Source organism: Colletotrichum destructivum, chromosome 8 (assembly GCF_034447905.1).
Source record: "Colletotrichum destructivum chromosome 8, complete sequence".
NCBI classification, from domain to species: domain Eukaryota; kingdom Fungi; phylum Ascomycota; class Sordariomycetes; order Glomerellales; family Glomerellaceae; genus Colletotrichum; species Colletotrichum destructivum.
In genome coordinates, this window is record NC_085903.1 from 3,704,513 (window position 1) to 3,720,343 (window position 15,831).

The following is a 15,831-nucleotide window of genomic DNA, read 5'->3' on the forward strand; positions in this document are numbered from 1 at the left end:
CGGAAGGAGAAACATGCCGATGCAAGGTGGTCATCACTGCGGCACGAAATGATTGTTAAGCGGGCTGAGGTTTACCTGTTTCGAAATATTATGCCGGTGGGATGTCGATCCACAGGAGGACGATTCTGCTCGGAAGATGGGGCACAAGTCATGTCGACGGTCGTGGAAAAGGGGCATGGCTGGAATTTTGTACCACTGGGCTGGTGATACGGAGAACCGAGAATATCGAAGGCCGTGGGAGTATTGTAGGGACGAGGCTCGAGTTACTGCGGAAGACAACGGTACATAAGAATGGCTTCGACCACATTTGTTCGCAGTCCTCATCAACCCGCACACTTGCCTCATCTACCATCGGCAAAAACTCGCGATACCTTGAAAGATTCATACGAAACACCCCTGGTTGCGAAGATGCGTCAGGATCTTCTGCTTCTCAGCCTTGTGGCATCATCATCTGCAACAGCCATCTCCGTCGAGTTGAAACACGGTACCGTAGTCGGTCAACAAACACCTCGTACGGAGCGCTTCCTCGCTATCCCCTACGCGGAGCCGCCTATCGGCCCCAACCGCTTCAAGCCTCCGGTGCCGCTCCAGGCTTCCTTCGGCACCCACGTGAGCCCGGCCTTCGCCCCGGCCTGCGTGCAGACGCCAATAGACCTGAGCGAATACGCCAATAACCCGGCCACCATGTCCGTCCAGGCACTCGACTTCCCGTTCAACGGGCCCGTGCAGAACGAGACGGAAGACTGTCTTACCGTCGACGTCGTGAGGCCCACTAACACCACCGCGGAGTCCAAGTTACCCGTGTTCTTCTGGAGCTACGGCGGGGGTTTCATGAACGGCGCAACTCAGCAATATACCGGAGACAAGTTTGTTGGGTTCTCGGTGGACATGGGCCAGCCAGTGATTTACGTCGCGCCGAATTACCGTGTCGGTGTGTTGGGTTTCCTACCCGGCAGCGAGATCAAGGCAGAAGGATCTTCGAATGCCGGACTGAGAGACCAGAGGCTGGCGCTGCAGTGGGTTCAGGAGAACATTGCCCAGTTTGGGGGCGATCCTGATAGAGTGACCATCATGTGAGTGAGCACCTAGTATTGGTGTCTGAGGAATCATCCAGCTCCTTGGAGGATTGCTGCTTACGTTTAAACCATTCAGGGGCGAGTCGGCTGGGGCACACTCGGTGGTGTACCAGACCATCATCAACCGCGGAAACCACACATGGAACGGCAAGCCTCTGTTCCGAGGAGCAATTCAGAGCTCTGGCGCACCTCACCCGCTCTTGGACATCGACGCAGTCAAGCCTCAGGGCATCTACGATAGGGTTGTCGACGCAGCCTCATGCCGCAATGCCACCAATACTCTCGATTGTCTGCGGGAACTGAGCACTGCCGACATAGTAAGCGCCGGGACGGCCAACCCAGGGCCCCTGTCGTACCGGGGTCTCGATGGATCCTATCGTCCACGCCCGGACGACAGTGACGACTTCCTCCCTGTCTCGAGCGACCTTGCGTTTCAATCAGGCGCGTATGCCAACGTCTCCTTCATCAACGGCAACACCCAGGATGAGGGAGCCTTCTTCTCCCAGTGGCAGACGAACGTCACCACAGTCGACCAGCTCGTCGATTACTTCACTACGGCGCTCCCAGACGTCTCGCGGTCTCTCATAGCCGGCTTCGTTGACACCTACTCCCTTGACCCCGCCGCAGGCTCACCGTACAACACGGGCACTGAGAACCAACTGTATCCCATGTACAAGCTACTCGCGTCGGTGGCTGGGGACAGCTTCTTCATCTTCAACCGCCGGATGCAGCTCCAGCTCACGTCTCGCGAAAGGCCATCGTGGTCTTTCCTGGTGTCATCGTACTCGACGCCGTGGTTCGGGAACGCGCACGGCGTGGATCTGTACGGCATCTTCTCCGAAGGGACGAGACAAGAGGTGACGGAGAGAACCCAGTCTTATTACTACGTCAACTTTGTTAACCACCTTGACCCCAACGGCAAGGAAGGCAGCTCGCCGCCGGGAAACATGCCTTACGTTGGCGCGTGGCCGCGATACACACCAGAGAACCCGGCTATGCTGCAGTACCTCAACGGGAGCAACGTCATTATTCCAGACACGTTCCGGGCCCAATCATACGAGTATTACAGACGCACCGCTAGTGCCTGGAAAGCCTGAGGCTTGCTGTGTTGGATGCCCAGCTGGATTCTCGATGGGAGAGCAGAGATGGTGGCAGTGGATAGACTAGTCAGTCTTGAAGAACTTGATCCCATTGGTCCTGTGTCATACTGAAAATGCCGCCAGAAGTTTCTGTTCACTTTCCAACTTCTTACCTAGTTACACATCATGGCCATCCAAAATCAGCACCATGTCCGCGCACTCTACTTGCAGCTTCCCAAGTGAAGCCATGTGATCAACAACTTGTTTCCATCCTGGTATAGAGTTTTTGCAGCTTGAAGCGCTGATGAATGTGATCAATAGTCAAAGTGTGCAAATTTATTGAAGCAATCCGACCACGAGATTGTTCCCCTATGTAACCAACACTTGTGAATGTAGTGGAAACTCCCTCACCCACCGCTCTGGTTAACGAAGCAGTTGAAAGAATAGGTAGCATATATCTTAACTGCCTCAGCTTGCCTGTGCTAAACGAGGCGGCGAGGAGGCCGACTTTGCCAACTTCCTGCTCTCACTCTTCGAGCCGAGGGCGTCCACACACCAACCTGACCGACGTTGGCGAGGGAATCGACCTGTTCTGGCGCGAAAACGCCGACCCGTCCAAGATCCTCTTGTGCCTAGTCTGGTGTGGTCACTCGTCCACGATGGTCGACCCGGCCTGCAACCGGCCCAACAGTGCGTTTCCACTTACCGCTGTCGACTCGCAGTTTGGAAATACCTAACAGTCTCAACCGCTGCGGAATCACACCAAACATAGTAAGGCGTGATCTCTTGCGGCACCGGTTGAGCCTCTTGCAGATCCAGCCCCGCCTCGTTGCTTGGCACCAGTGTACTTCCCTCTGCCGGCCTTGAACACCGCAGATTCATAGGCCACTACTATCAACCAATACCTCAAAATTCTAGGTTCTGAGCTCGGGGCCGGCTCGATGCATAACGGACCTCCGCAATAGTCAGATGTTGACCGTTATGAGATGGGATTAACAGAAAGGAAAGCAGGCCTGCTAAAGGAGTAAGTGTAGTGACCACCTAATCGTCTAACTAGTCCGCGCCCCTCGGAGTGCCGTAGGCCTTAATTTTGTCGTTCTTTTAAGCTTTCCAGCGGACCAACTTACGCTGCGCGCGGATCTCCGGGCTTGGATTTTTCTTGGCCTGCATGATAGTCCGTTGGTAACGTTAATGGGTATATCTATCTGTTCGACCCGCTTCATCACTTCATGCCGCTATGGTTCCGTGCTCACACGTTGGCCGGCACCTCAACCACATCGACCTTAGAAGTCTCAAGGCTTTTCTGAACTGTCGATCGTCAAAGCGCAGATGCGAGCTCTGTTGTCCGAATAGCCGAAGGGGGTTTTGTGCAAGTTATCGTTGGGAAACTAACTACCTAGCTTCACACACTACTACAACGTCCCTGTCTTTGGAGGGACAAATAACGAAATCATTGCGATCGGTACACTGTATAACCGAGTCGCGCCGAACACGATGGAAAAGACGCGTGTCGTCATTGCAGGCGCAGGGCCGGTTGGCTTGTTCACGGCCTACCTCCTCGCCCGGCAGAAGATCGAGTGCGTCGTCCTGGAGAGGCGCCACGGCGTGTCGGAGCACCCCAAAGCCCACACGATCAACCCGAGGACGCTCGAGATCTTCCGCCAGGCCGGGTTGGACGTGGCATACATTCGGAAACACGCAGCCGAGGCCAGAGATGCCGGATCGGTACGTCTCGTCTACGGCCTGGCCGACGCCGAAATTGGCTGCTTCCCCTACGAACGCCAGGACGACGAGGTGCGCAGCCTGACGCCGGAACCCCTGTTGAACTGGCCACAACCGGAGCTGGAGCGGCTGCTCGAGAAGGTGGTGACAGAGACAGGGCTCGTGCAAGTCAGGAGGGGTTGGCAGGTCGATGCAGTCGACATGAAGACGGATACAGCGGGGGAGGCTGGCTGCGTCTGCGTCGTCTCGTGTAGCAGCAACAGCATCAGTCTCAATGGACGAGGAGGCGACGCAGACGCAGAAGCAGACGCAAGCCGACACAGCAGCAGCATCCAGGCCGACTTCGTCATTGGCGCCGACGGCGTCAACTCGACAGTGCGGGACAAGATGGGCGGCATCAAGTTCCAGTCCGTGGGACCGGGCCACGCGTATCAGTCGGTCGTCTACAAGGGCAGTCTGCGCTCGGCGCTTCCAGCAGGTCGCGAGGCCATGCTCTACTTTTGCTTCCACCCGGAGCACCCAAGCGAGTTCATTGCACACCGTCTCGATTCCTCCTTCGTCCACGTCACGCCCGTCATGGACCCTGTGTCGTCAGCAGCAGCAGCAGCACCACCACCACCACCGGTCGAGGCCTGCCTTCCGGGTCTGCAGTGCTCCGAGGTTCTCCGTACCATCTGGGAGACGGCCCCGAGCGTGGCAAGCTCGTACAGCGACGCGAAGCACCACCGCGTGTTCCTCGTGGGGGATGCCGCCCATAGCTTGCCGCCCCAGGGTGGCCTGGGTCTCAACACGGGCATCGCCGACGCACATAACCTGGTGTGGAAGCTGGCGGCCGTGATGAAGGGTAAAAGCAACTCGCCGCATCTCCTCGCCAGCTACACCCGCGAGCGCCGGCCCGTCGCGCTCGCCAACCTCGAGTACTCCAAGGCCAGCGAGGCGGCCTTCTACTCGGTCAGCACCACGCTGGTGGGCCTCGCCGTCCAGTACGGGGAAGCGAGGGCAGAAGCGCCGGATCTCGACATGGATGCATTCCTCCGACGGCCCGCCGTTTCCGCTGCGGCGGCGGAAGCAGTGACGGAAGCGAGCAAACACTTTGACTCGCTGGCCCTCCAGCTCGGATTCGTCTATGACGACGACGACCCGTCGGGCATGCGGGCCCTTCTCGACAACCCGACGGGATACGTTCCTCGAGCATGTCCCGGGTCAAGGCTGCCACACGGGACGATCAGGGGCGACGATGACAATGTCATTGATGACGGTAATGGTGGTGGTGGTGGTGGTGATCGGCAATCGTCCCTTTTGGACCTCGTACCCTACGATCGGTTCACCGTGCTGCACCACGCCAACTCCGTATTCGCATCCTGCGACTGGGCCATGGATGTGGCGGGCCTTGGTCTGTCCGAAGCTTGGTATGACGCGGTTCCCGAGATCAAGGGGGGGAAGGGCATCATTGTGAGGCCAGACCACCACGTGCTGCTGCATGTGGACAGCCCGGGACAGGCGGAGGATGCCGTCACGGAGTATCTGGACCGAGGTGAAGTGCGGCGCGCAAGAAGCTAATCCGGCGGAGGTTGGTTTCACTTCATCCAGTCAGTCAGTGCTCTGTTGATGTTGTTTTGTATTGTTTTGTTTTGTGTTGTTTTGTTTTCTTGCCGACCAGATTCCCATGTATCGTTCTAGACCATGGACTTTTGTTTTCTCTCCCCAGCTCGGCACTCTTGTTTTCTCGAACGGTCGGATTCCCAGGCAGATGATTTCCAACAGAGTTTGTTACGCGTTGATGCGAGCCACAGCCGAGCTACCGCAGCATGATCCTTACGATTTCGTGAAACGTCGAGTCTATTTCGTCTGGGACATCATCAGGTACGTAGACAGACCACCCACTGCCGCTGCCGAGGGTGACAGAGCGAACGAACTCTAGCCGAGGCCACGAGGCCACTTCGAGGTGGTAGCTCTATCGGGTTTGAGTTTGGGTGGGAAAGGTTTGTTCCAGGAAGTCGGGGATATTGCCGATCGATCCGACAGGGGGGGGAGAGTCGGAGATTATCATCAAGCCGTGCTCCAAACGAAACTTTAAAGCAAGGCACACCATCTTTTTTTTTGTGTTTGTTGCTAATATTGTTTGCCGTTTCTAGGATTGCTTCTCAATGCCTGGCCGGCATCTTCCGTCAACCAGACGGGCCGCCGGATGGGTCGGACATCCTACCCGAGATTCGCCTCCATCGTCCATCGCCTTCAGCTGTCAACACGTCACGGCGAACCTATGGAAACCTACACTCTGGCCAACCAACTCCCTTTCCTGTCACTTGCCATTTCAGGGTTAGTTTCATCTGACCTCGATGCTAGGCGATAGAGAGAAAGGAGGGAGGAGGGAGGGAGGAAGAGAGGGGGGGACGGGGGGGCAAGGTTTGACACGAATCCCTCGGCCTTTGTTGTTTGCTATCTACCATATGGATTCCATCCGAAAAGCCCAGCTAACTGACATGACTTTCAGCAATTTACCCAAAACAGTAATTCCATGTGGGTTAGCAGCAGGTTTGTAACTCTCTTAAACAGGGCGTGGTAGCTATCTACAGGTATTTGTTGAATTTCATTGTGTGCCATTCCAACATATGCAAAGCCAACATCCCTGAAGTCAACATACCCAAAGTCAACATTGCACTCCACCCAAAGCTTCGCTATTATTTTCTAGCTCAAAGACTTTGGAAGACTGCAGTTGAACCAAGTGAAGGCTTTTCCTACAGTCTCGTGGTATCAGCAGGCTAAACAAAACTGCAAATTTTGGTCCACAACCATGGCTGCCACACTCTCCACCACCACCGACAACAACAATAATCACCACCATACCAACGAAGCAGAGAACGGTCGGCCGGGGTTACGGAGCAGGCGGACATCCAACACCAACCAAGAACGACCACATCATCTACGGCAACATCATGAACAGCATCAACATCAACAACAACCATCATCGCCAACATCTCCAGCCACATCCTCGCGGTGGTCTGGGTCTCGCCCTCGCCCTCGCTCCTCGCTCGTCAGTCATCCGGGTGTTCCCAACAGCAACCGGCCCAAATCTGTGCACATTTCAGCGGAGGAGTACAAGGCCATCAGCGAACTCGTCGAGCTCGCCAAGGGCTTGCTAGAGAAGCATCAAACCGGCAACGACGACAACGTCTCACCCTCGTCAACCCGGAACAGCACCAGCACCAGCACCAGCACCAGCACCAGCAGCGGCGACTCTCTCGACATCTCGAAGCCTCCGAAGCGGGATGGCCCCCTCGACCCCTTTGGCGCCAACTTCGACGCCCGGGAGTGGGCCAAGTCCTTCTACCGCCTCCGCTCCGAAAGCTGCGAGGTGCGCAAGGCAGGTGTGGCGTTCCGCAGGCTGAGCGTCTCAGGCCATGGGTCCGACACGGCGTTCCAGACGACCGTCGGCAACGCGTGGTGGCTCCAGGCCATGGCCGGCGTGCGTGGGCTGTTGCGTTTGAAGCGTCCGCAGGAGGTGCGCATCCTGCAGGGCCTCGAGGGGGTCCTCAAGGACGGCGAGATGCTCTGCGTGCTAGGCCCGCCGGGCAGCGGGTGCTCGACCTTTCTACGGACAATCTCGGGGAACACGAGTGGCACGCAGGTGGCGGACGACACATATCTCAACTACCGCGGCGTGAGCGCCGACGAGATGAGGCGCTACTTCCGGGGCGACGCCATCTACACGGCCGAGGAGGACGTCCACTTCCCCGTGCTCTCGGTGGCCGACACGCTCTTCTTCGCCGCGCGCGCGAGGGCGCCCAAGACGCCGCCAGGCGGGCTCACGACGGACGAGTACGCGCGGCGGGTGCGCGACGTGACCATGGCCATGCTGGGCATCTCGCACACGCTCGAGACGCCCGTCGGCGGCACCGACGGCGACACGGCGCGCGGCGTGTCGGGCGGCGAGCGCAAGCGCGTGAGCATCGCCGAGGCGGCGCTGAGCTTCGCGCCGCTACAGTGCTGGGACAACAGCACGCGCGGGCTCGACAGCGGCACCACGGTCGACTTCTGCAGGACCCTGCGCGTTCAGAGCGACATGATGGGCATGGCGAGCGCCGTCGCCATCTACCAGGCGCCCCAGGAGGCCTACGAGCTCTTCGACAAGGTCCTTGTCCTCTATGAAGGGCGGCAGATCTACTTTGGCCCGACGGCCCAGGCCAAGGCCTACTTCCAGCGCCTGGGCTTCGTCTGCCCGGGGAACCAGACGACCCCAGACTTCCTGACGTCCATGACCAGCCCGGCCGAGCGTGGACGGGAGGGCGTCATCAAGCCCGGATACGAGGCCAAGGTGCCGCATACGCCGGACGAGTTTGCCGAGGCGTGGAGGACGAGTAGCCACCGTCGCCGGCTCGAACAGGAGCTGGACGCGTACGAGGCAAGCTTCGGCCTCTCCGGCTCCGGCTCCGGCTCCGGCTCCGGCTCGCGGACCCACTACGCCGAGTTCCTGGCGAGCAAGACGAGCGACCAGTCGTCTCTACAGCGGTGGAAGTCGCCCTACACCCTCTCGTACCCGCGGCAGGTCTCGCTGTGCCTGTGGCGCTCTCTCGCGCTGCTCAAGGCCGCGCCGCAGATGACGGTGACGATGCTCGTCGTCAACCTCTTCCAGACCGTCATCGTCGCCAGCCTCTTCTACCGGCTGTCCGAGACGGCCGAGTCCATGAAGTCCCGCAGCACGCTGCTGTTCACGGCCGCGCTGGTCAACGCCTTCGTCTGCATCCTCGAGGTGTCGGCCCTGTTCGCCAAGCGGGCCATCGTCGAGAAGCATGTCCGCTACGCCCTCTATCACGCCTCGGCCGACGCCATCGCTGACCTGGCTATGAGTCTGCCGTTCAAGTTACTCAACGCCATCACCGTCAACACCGTCTTCTACTGGATGTGCAATATGCGCAAGGGGGGCGGCCCCTTTGTCTTCTTCGTGCTGGTCCAGTTCGCCATGACTCTCGCCCTGAGCCTGTTCTTCCGCCTTGTCGCTTCGGCGGCCAAGAGTCAAGCGACAGCCATGGCCCCGGCGACGACGGTGCTGCTCACGCTGGCCTTGTATACGGGCTTCGCCGTCCCGCCCATGTACTACAGGTCGTATGCCTCGTGGATTGCCAAGCTGAATCCCGTCGCGTATGGGTTCGAGGCCCTCATGATCAACGAGTTTGGCAACGGGCGAAAGTTCCCTTGCAAAGTCTTTGTTCCGTCTGGCCCGGCCTATGATGCGGGCACGGCGATGGCGATGCCGCAGACGCGCGTGTGTGCCGCGCAGGGGGCTGCCCCAGGCGCCAACTTCGTCGACGGGAGCGCCTACATCACCGGTGCCTTTGGCTATCTGGACAGCCACCGGTGGCGGAACGTCGGCATCATCTTCGCCTTCGCGGTGGTGTATCTTGTGCTGCACCTCATTGTCACGGAGCTGGTGAGCAGCGAAAAGAGCCACGGCGAGGTGCTCGTTTTCCCCAAGGGCAAAGTCCCAGCGAGGCGGGCAAAGGGAGACGACGTGGAGGACCGTCTCACCAAAGGGAGAACGGAGACACCGAGCATGACTATGAGCAACTCCATGGCTTCTCCTCTGTCCGTCAAGCCTCTTGCGCCTGTCTTGAAGACGAACAAAAGCGAGAATTGGGAGAGTGAAATTGCTGGCATGTACACTGGTGAAGGGGGTTCTCCAACGACTATTAGGACTGAAGGAGTGTACAGTACCACTGCCAACACCAAGCCTCTTCCTCCCTCTCCTCTTTCTCCTGCTCCCGGCACAACCAAGTCCTGGAACTGGCCGCAGGACCGAGGCAGGTCAGGTGAGCATGGCCATGACCATGATCAGTCCGGGCTGGGGATCGACCGTCAGACGGCCATCTTCCACTGGAGCAACGTCTGCTACGACGTCAAGCTCAAGAAGAAGGAGACGAAGAGAATCCTAGACTGCGTGGACGGGTGGTGCGAGCCGGGGACGCTCACTGCGCTCATGGGCGTCTCGGGCGCCGGCAAGACGACGCTCCTCGACGCCCTCGCCTCGCGCCTGTCGACCGGCGTCGTGACGGGCGAGATGCTTGTCGACGGGGCCCCACGCGACGCATCCTTCCAGCAGAAGACGGGCTACGTCAAGCAGCAGGACCAGCACCTCGTCACGTCGACGGTACGCGAGGCCCTCACCTTCAGCGCCGTCCTCCGCCAGCCGGCCCGCTTCTCCCAAGAGGAAAAGATGGCCTACGTCGACAAGGTCATCGACATCCTCGGCATGGGGGAATACGCCGACGCCGTCGTCGGCGTGCCCGGCGAGGGTCTGAACGTCGAACAGCGCAAGAGGCTGACCATTGGTGTCGAGCTGGCCGCCCGTCCTGCCCTACTTCTGTTCCTGGACGAGCCCACCTCGGGCTTGGATTCGCAGACGAGCTTCTCCATCTGCTCTCTACTCGAGACCTTGAAGCAGAATGGCCAGGCTATTCTGTGTACGATTCATCAGCCATCGGCGGTTGTAAGTCTTCCCCCCCCCCCCTCACTCTCACTGTCACTCTCCCTCCTACTCTCACTCTCCCTCCTACTCTCGCTCTCACTCTCACTCTCACTCTCACTCTGTGTGTGTGCTATTATATTACACTGCTACAACACTGCCATCACACCGCTGATATCCCTTGCAGCTCTTTGAGCGGTTCGACAGGCTTCTCCTCCTCGCCCCCGGCGGACGAACCGTCTACTTTGGCCAGATCGGACGCAACGCAAACGTCCTTGTCGACTACTTCATTCGTAACGGCGGCCCGCGGCCCGCAAAGGGGAAGAACCCGGCCGAGTACATTCTAGAACAAGTCCGGGCTGGCGGAAAGCAGAAAAAGGGCCTTGACTGGCCCGGCATCTGGCGGCAGAGCCCCGAGTACAACGACGTCAAGGCCCACCTGGCCCGACTGAAGGAAGAAGCCGGCGGGAGGGCGAGGCGGAGGAGGACGGCGTCGTCGATGACGACGCAACAGGAGCAGGATCCTCCTTTCGCCGCTCCCTTCTGCACACAGCTCTCCGAGGTGACGAGGCGTGTGGCCCTACACTACTGGCGCACCCCGAGTTATGTCTACGCAAAGATGCTGTTGACCTTTGGCGCCGCCCTCTTCATCGGCCTCTCGCTGCTCAACCTGCCCAACACGCAGGTCGGCATCACCATCCAAACCATCGCCATCTTCATGTTCCTCACGACGCACTTCAACCTGATGCTGCAGATCCTGCCCGTCTTCGTCGCCCAACGCACCCTCTACGAGGGCCGCGAGCAGCCCTCGCGCACTTACTCGTGGGCTGCCTTCATGGCCGGCCAGATGGCCGTTGAGATGCTCTACAACGCCCTCATGGCCCCGCCGGCGTTCCTGGCATGGTACTATCTTGTCGGGCTCTACCGCAACGCCGCCGAGACCAATGACACGGCCTCGCGCGGCGGATTGGCCTTCCTGTTCATGCTCGCCTTCTTCCTGCAAGCCAGCACCTTTGCGCACATGATTGCCGCCGCCCTGGACCTCGCCGACCAGGCCGCCGGCATCGGCAACCTCTTCTTCGTCATCATGTTCATCTTCAACGGCATCCTCGCGACGCCGCCCACCTTCTGGACGTGGGTGTACCGCGTCAACCCCATCACCTACCTCGTCGAGGGCCTGCTGGGCACTGGGCTCGCCAATGCCGGCATCCACTGCGCCGACAACGAGTTCCTGCACATGAACCCGCCGCCCGGCCAGACGTGCGGCCAATACCTGCAGACCTTTATCGCCCAGGCCGGCGGATACCTTGCCGACCCGGCTGCCACCGCCGACTGCCGCTACTGCACGACGAGCAACACGAACGAGGTGCTGGCTGGCGTCCGCGTCCGTTTTGACAACCGCTGGCGCGACCTGGGCATCCTGTTCATGTACGTCTTCTTCAACGCCGTGGCTGCCTTTGCTCTGTACTGGACCCGTGTGCCCAAGCCCAGAAGAGACGAAGATGGCACATCATCACCGTCACCGTCATCATCATCATCGCCATCGTCGGGCCAGGATGGCAGCGGCAACACGAACCCTCTTGCAGAAACTTGGAACCGTCTCACGGGGAAGGGCAAAGTCAAGGGAGGGCATGGCGGTGCTGGCGAGCCCTCGCCACAGCTTCCCTGGACCGAGGAAAAACGGACCGACACGTCCTTGAGCGGCCACACCTTGCATGACACGCAGACCGGGAAAGTACCGGGACCGCCTCGGTCCTCCGCCAACGGCAGCATGCAGTTGCTCGGGGGCAGTGGCAGGAGGTACTGGGACGATGAAGAAAGCAATGCTAGCAACGTCCAAGCACTGGGCAACCAAGTAGAGAATAAAGAGCAGCAGGGAAGTGGGTTGCGGGATTTGAGTGTGGGCGAAGAGGGGGATCAGGACATCTACTTCATCATGCAAAGGCCACCCACGACTCCTCAACACTGGATTTGATCATGGAACATCAACAAGTCTGATTGGAGTTCAAGTGTTGGTTTCAACTGCAAGAAATTGATTTCGCGGTCATTTTGAAGGGCACGTCTTTTTTCTTTCCGGTTTTGTAATATAATCCAGTATAAAAATATCATTAACGACTACCTAGTCCTCTCACTTTTATCACTTTGGGCTTGTTACTCGAGTCGCTAGGACTTGAACTCTCTGGTAAACAAGAAGAGATGCTTTTCTTTAGCCGTGGTGAGACTGCTAGTAATGGGACTTACGGGGTGACACTGCCGGGTGGAATAGTCATATTAAATTCATACCATCATACTACAGGAGTCTAGTGCGAAGAGGAGGATAATTATGCGAGCAGGGGTAGCTCTAGAAACCAGAGGTAGAACTGCGGGAAACAGGGCGCTGGATTCGTCGACATGCAGACAGATGTTTATGAGATCAAGAGGGAAGCACATTTATTGAACAATCTCTGATAGTAGTTCGCTCGGATAGTTGGTTAATCACACAATTCTCTCACTCAGCAGCTACCGCGTCCTCCTTCAACCGACACTCAATCACATGCCCCAGGCCACGGCAAATCCAGACCTTGACAATCTTCAGGCCAGCCGCCTCCACCACTTTGCTCAGGTCCTGGATGGTCCGTTGGACACCATTGGGGCTGACGGTCAGGATGAATCCTGAGATGAGGCCCATGGTCTGGAACTCGCCGTAGTTCTTGAGCAACGGCGACGGCGCGTTGGGCAGCATGTCGTCGCCGCACGTCGGGTGCATGATGTACTCGCCGATCAGCAGGCGCGACTTCCCAGGCGCCATGGCGTTCTTGATGTGCGTGAACATCTTGGTCAGGTCGTCGTCCTGCCAGTCGACGATGACGGACCGGAACCAGTACACGTCGGCGCCCTTGACGGGGTTCTCCTGGAAGAAATCGTGCACGGTGAGCTTAACTGCTCCCGTGGCCAACGCCTCCGGGTCCGTCTTTTGCCAGTGGGCGGTGGCGTGCTCGATCATGCCGGGCTGGTCCTGGACGATGCCGACGAAGTCTTCGCGGCCGCGACGGTCGGGAAAGTTGGTCCGCAGGGCCTGAATCGAGCTACCGAGCCCACCGCCGACGTCGACGACCACGGCGCCGTTCCGGAGGGTGGATTCCCAGGGGTAGCCGCCCACATCGGTCAGCCCGTGCAGGTATTCGCCCAGCGAGGCGAGCCACAAGTTGAAGCAGTCGCGCCACTCCGGGTGCGCGTTCAGGTACTCGAACTGGCCCATACCCTTGCCAATGCTCTTGGCGAAGGCCGAGTCTCGCGAAGCGTAGCTGGCGCAGAGGGCGGGGTCCTTGAGGAGTCCCGGCAGCACGTCGGCCGTGGGGAAGAGGAAGGAGGCGTAGCGCACCGAGTTGGCGAGGCGCTCGTCGGTCGCGAGGGCAGCCGACGCCTCATCGTTGGCAAAGACGTCGAGGGCCGTCTCGGCGAAGACGTGGTGCGCGCACAGCGTCCGCATCACGAGCCCCAGCTTGCGCGTGTCGACGACGCCCGTCGCGGCGGCGAGGGCGTCGAGGCTCATGGGCCCGTTGGTCGCCAACAGCTGGGGAATCTCCCACTCGACTACCATGTGCAGCGCGCGGGACACGAAATAGCTGTGTGCCAGGTGGCCGAGGCGCCACTGGGGCGTGAAGACGGCCGCCTCAAGGGAGGCCGTCGCAGCGATGACGCGCTTGCGGGCCTCCTCCGTCTTGGGGTCCGCCGGGACGCGAACATCTACATGGTTTGCCGCAGCTCCATTTGCAGCCTTGGACTTGGAAGTGGAGGAGGAGGAGGAGAGTTCGGCAATGAGGTCGTTGGTCGAGGTGGTAAGTATGTCCAGAAGAGACCGGAGATGGGTGATTTGTTGTTCTGCGGTAAGAGCCATGGTGAGACTGATGAATACAAGTGTTTTTTTCTTTCCTTCTTTCCTTCTTTCTCTATGACTCTCCTTCTCTCTCTGTCTCTTTCTCTCTCGCTTGGTTACCTAGGTAACGGATTGGATGGTCAAGAGTGTTATAAACTTGGAGAGAAAGAGTATGTTCCGGTTTCATGGGGGCTCCCTATGAATTGCTTCCTGATTTCGGCAAAGCTCGGGCCTCGACAGGGAAAAGGAGCGGGCGTTCTGGTCCCAGATGATATATTTGCAGGTGGTTGTGATGTTTGGACGTTCAGTAAGGTTTGCGATAGTAGAGACGAGGCGGTTGTGCGCGTGTTGTACTCGGTGCTTGCTTGCGCTTAGACTTGCTATGGTAAAAGTAGTAATAATGTTCTTGGCATGGCACACAAGCGGCAGTCTGTGGCTCAAGTGAAGTACTGTCAGATGGTCTTAAGGTTTAGTTTGTGATTTTCAAGATGGTTTCTAATATCAAAAGGTTGGGGAATCTCTGTGCTTCACGTTTTCATGCCCTAAGTTACTATATACAGCCGAGATAGGAATAGTGCTTGTCTGTTGATTGCCTAATTAGGAAGCTTACTGTGTTAACTAAGAGTCTCTACAGTTTCAGCAACAGCCGTGTGCTAACCGTGCCCGTTATGCTGTGGAAATGTTGGCAGTGTCGTGCTTTTTGAGTTCAAAAGATAGGATAATGCCATGCTGCTTCTGAAGCTCGTCAACAGAGCCTCTCAAGTGACCTCCCACATACCTGTCTCGACTAGGCCAGGGCGTCAAGCAAGTTACCCTTGGGATCTTCCCCGTCCTGCATGATTCAAACCCTAAGCAGCTCAGGGGAGGGGAGGGGGGTTTCTGAGGAAGAGTACGGCGTCCAGATCTACCTTGTACAAGATCAACACGACCGAGCAAGACGAAACTCAGCGAGGGGACAAGTCCCAACTCCAACCGGCAAGTCCGGATCACTCGGTCTTCTCGTTATCTGTGAGGTCCTCCTCTTTGGCCTCCTGCTGCTTGCTGGCAACGTGACGAGAGTTTCCTGCTGGGCCCGGCGGTCGCCGTGTCTGGCTCAAAAGTCCGTTGGAAGAGATGTAATCAAAAAATATGTCGGATCACTCGTTGACCAATTGCCGAGTGTTCCTCGGTCCAGGGGCCGATTAGAGGGGACAAGAGCCTCCTCGCCTTGGAGCCGAAGCTTACCGTGTTTGAACAAAAGCTTAGGGGGGGTGGGGAGGGGGTATCCTCGCAAACGATAACCGCCGTTGCCGGCCTGATGCCAGGATCCGCGTTTACCGAGAGTTTCCTCCCACCCGGCGCCCCCCCCCCCCCCCCCACCGTTCGAGTGCACAGAGACCGTCCGCCAACCTTCCCGAACGTCCTTGTACGTCCCCGGGGGGTTGCACAACGCCATCCCAAGTTTCCCTCATGCTTTACCTGAAGACGCCTGTCCCCAAACCTTGATCGTCCTGCTAGTTTGCCGAGGTATTTCTGACGAAACCTTGACCTTGCATATCTTTATCGCATGAAAACTGCCTTTTAGACTTTTTGAGCCCGGCCTTGTCAGACCATGCTTTCGGGACGGGATAGGGCAGTCCAACGTCACGCCATAATGCT

General features: G+C 58.3%; 4 protein-coding genes across 4 annotated transcripts; 3 read left to right on the top strand and 1 right to left on the bottom strand.

Annotated features, from left to right (window-relative positions):
• Positions 1 to 408: 408 nt before the first annotated feature.
• Positions 409 to 2,173, top strand: CDEST_12978 (Putative carboxylesterase, type B, carboxylesterase type B, carboxylesterase type B, active; the record flags this gene model as incomplete). The annotated part of the gene is made up of 2 exons (XM_062929134.1): positions 409 to 1,073; positions 1,153 to 2,173. The coding sequence occupies 2 exons, from the start codon at positions 409 to 411 to the stop codon at positions 2,171 to 2,173; spliced, it is 1,686 nt and encodes a 561-aa protein (XP_062785185.1).
• A 1,476-nt stretch (positions 2,174 to 3,649) lies between these two features.
• Positions 3,650 to 5,437, top strand: CDEST_12979 (Putative FAD-binding domain, FAD/NAD(P)-binding domain superfamily; the record flags this gene model as incomplete). Its single annotated transcript, XM_062929135.1, has 1 exon — positions 3,650 to 5,437. One exon carries the CDS (start codon positions 3,650 to 3,652, stop codon positions 5,435 to 5,437), a length of 1,788 nt encoding a protein of 595 aa, XP_062785186.1.
• A 1,234-nt stretch (positions 5,438 to 6,671) lies between these two features.
• CDEST_12980 (Putative AAA+ ATPase domain, CDR ABC transporter, ABC-2 type transporter, transmembrane) lies at positions 6,672 to 12,312 on the top strand (the record flags this gene model as incomplete). The annotated part of the gene is made up of 2 exons (XM_062929136.1): positions 6,672 to 10,361; positions 10,525 to 12,312. The coding sequence occupies 2 exons, from the start codon at positions 6,672 to 6,674 to the stop codon at positions 12,310 to 12,312; spliced, it is 5,478 nt and encodes a 1,825-aa protein (XP_062785187.1).
• A 513-nt stretch (positions 12,313 to 12,825) lies between these two features.
• Positions 12,826 to 14,214, bottom strand: CDEST_12981 (Putative O-methyltransferase domain, S-adenosyl-L-methionine-dependent methyltransferase superfamily; the record flags this gene model as incomplete). Its single annotated transcript, XM_062929137.1, has 1 exon — positions 12,826 to 14,214. The coding sequence occupies one exon, from the start codon at positions 14,212 to 14,214 to the stop codon at positions 12,826 to 12,828; it is 1,389 nt and encodes a 462-aa protein (XP_062785188.1).
• Positions 14,215 to 15,831: the final 1,617 nt, after the last annotated feature.